The sequence below is a fragment of the Penaeus vannamei genome, chromosome 10 (assembly GCF_042767895.1).
Source record: "Penaeus vannamei isolate JL-2024 chromosome 10, ASM4276789v1, whole genome shotgun sequence".
Taxonomy (NCBI): Eukaryota; Metazoa; Arthropoda; class Malacostraca; order Decapoda; family Penaeidae; genus Penaeus; species Penaeus vannamei.
In genome coordinates this window covers 17155516-17158015 of record NC_091558.1, presented here as the reverse complement: position 1 = coordinate 17158015, position 2500 = coordinate 17155516, and the positions used below count along the sequence as shown (strand labels likewise).

General features: G+C 42.1%; 1 protein-coding gene across 1 annotated transcript in view; it reads right to left on the bottom strand.

The window, feature by feature from the left end:
- Positions 1–2500, bottom strand: part of LOC138862863 (ionotropic receptor 21a-like) — a 10412-nt gene that overhangs the window by 1941 nt on the left and 5971 nt on the right. Inside the window, exons 8-10 of the mRNA XM_070126040.1 lie at positions 2426–2479; positions 1867–1917; positions 616–881 (exon numbers count right to left, since the gene is read on the bottom strand). Of these exons, the coding sequence (XP_069982141.1) occupies positions 616–881; positions 1867–1917; positions 2426–2479 (371 nt within the window). The remainder of the gene's footprint in view (positions 1–615; positions 882–1866; positions 1918–2425; positions 2480–2500) is intronic.

Below are 2500 nucleotides of genomic sequence, written 5' to 3'. Positions count from 1 at the left end.
AAAGATATATGTATATATATATGTATATATAAATATATATGTATATATATGTATAAATATATATGTATATATATGTATATATATATATTTATATATATGTATATGTATATATATATGTATATATATATATATATATATATATATATATATATATATATATATATATATATATATATATATGAATAGATGTGTGTGTGTGTGTTTGTGTGTGTGTGTGTGTGTGTGTGTGTGTGTGTGTGTGTGTGTGTGTGTGTGTGTGTGTGTGTGTGTGTGTGTGCGTTTGTGTGTGTGTGCATAGATAGATAGATAGATATAGATACATACATACATACATACATATATATATATATATATATATATATATATATATATATATAAATTTTATATATATATATATATATATATATATATATGAATAGATGTGTGTGTTTGTATGTGTGTGTGTATGTGTGTGTGTGTGTGTGTGTGTGTGTGTGTGTGTGTGTGTGTGTGTATGTGTGTGTGTGTGTGTGTGTGTGTGTGTGTGTGTGTGTGTGTGTGTGTGTGTGTGCGTGCACCACCAACATCACCCACCTTACCACACAATAAAAATCCACATCGCATCAATGTACTCACTTGTCAACCACTCCGACGAGCTCCGGCAGGGTCTCCACTCGCGGCGGGTACTTGGGCAGCGTGAGGGCGGCGGTGAGGTTCCCGCGATAAGCCGTGGTTAAGATGAAGGCGAAGATGAGCCACGAGGCGAGCATGACCCTGCCTCCGCTGCGCTGGCCCGTGCGTTCGGCGATGCTCTGGCCCAGCAGCGACCCCACCATCTCCAGCGTCACGGTTCTGGCGTCGGCTTGATCCTCCTTGTGGGCCAGTTTGCCGCCGCAGATGATCTAATGGAGAGAGGGGGGGGAGAGAGGATGAGAGAGATGGGGAGAGAAAAAGAGAGAGAGAGATGGGGAGAGAGGAAGAGAGAGAGAGGGGGAGGGAGAGGATGAGAGAGATGGGGAGAGAAAGAGAGAGAGGGGGGGAGGGAGAGGACGAGAGAGATGGGGAGAGAAAGAGAGAGAGGGGGAGGAGAGAGAGAGGGGGGGAAGAGAAAGTGAGAGAGAGAGAATAATCACCAGAGAGAGAGGGGGGTGGAGGGAGAGGATGAGAGAGATGGGGAGAGAAAGAGAGAGGGAGAGAGAGAGAGAAGGGGGAAGGGGGGGAGAGAAAGAGAGAGAGAATAATTACCAGAGAGAGATGGGGAGAGAAATAGAGAGGGAGAGAGGGGGGGAGGGAGAGGATGAGAGAGATGGGGAGAGAAAGAGAGGGAGGGGAGGGAGATAGAGGATGAGAGAGATGGGGAGAGAAAGAGAGAGAGGAGGGGAGAGAGGGAGAGAGAGTGAGAGGGCGGGGGAGAGAAAGAGAGAGAGAGAGAGAGAATAATCACCGTATAGAATTCCAGTAAGGAATTCTATTTGGTGATTCTTAATTGTAGGATAATAATTCAGTTAGTTTTATTTCATTTTATTCTATTTCGGTGCTGTATTTACACTTTGAACGTTTTTGGTATGGTGAAATAGTTGCAACATATGATGACAAAGATCAGTCTACACTACTGTAAATATATATAAGGAAAGTGTAATCACTTTATGAAACATGGTGTTGTATTAGGAAATCAGTTATATAACGCCTAACAATGACTTAAAATTAAGAAATGGAATAAATACTAATTCACCAATACTCACGCATAAAGTATTTAGAGAAAGAAAAATGACCATACTCACAGACACAACCACACTCACCTACATAGTAAAGACAAGCATCTACATACGCCAACAGCAAAGAGAAGGAACCACATACACAAAGGCAGGAAGAGATAAACAAACTCACCAACAAGCCAAAAAGTGCAGCCACAATCACCGAGACAAAGAAGCAACCACACTATCCAAAAGGGCAAAAGGAGACAGTCAGACTCCTCAGCAAGGCAAACAGAAGCACACTCAAGGCCCTATCACACTAGCACTTTTTTCGTCAACTTTTGCGTTTCTGTCTGAACTTGAGGCTTTCCGCAAGTATCGTTTGCAAACGGATCGCCTCCCAGACGAAGACGGTTACGACCGTTTCCGTCTTGATCTTGTGCTACGAAGGATCTATACAGCTAGAATATTTTTATTGATAAATTAGACAGAATGAGTGAATGTAAACAGAAGCTAATATTTTAGAACATTCATATGTACAATATACATCATCATATTTCTTTAAAATAACGTAATGTGGAAGAGAATGTTCATGTGCTTCCCGGGACCTCGCCCCGATAGCGCCATGTTTGTTTATATGGACAATGTTTACTGCCTTGGCAATCGATAGGGTCAGTCGATTTTAGTACGGAAAGTTCATTCGGAAACGCAAAAATTGACGGAGAAGTGATCGTGTGAAAGGGCCTTCTCACCAAGAAGATAATGAGAAGCAACCTCAACGACATTCCAAAATGGCGGACAAGGATCTGAGAATCAACAGACCTTCG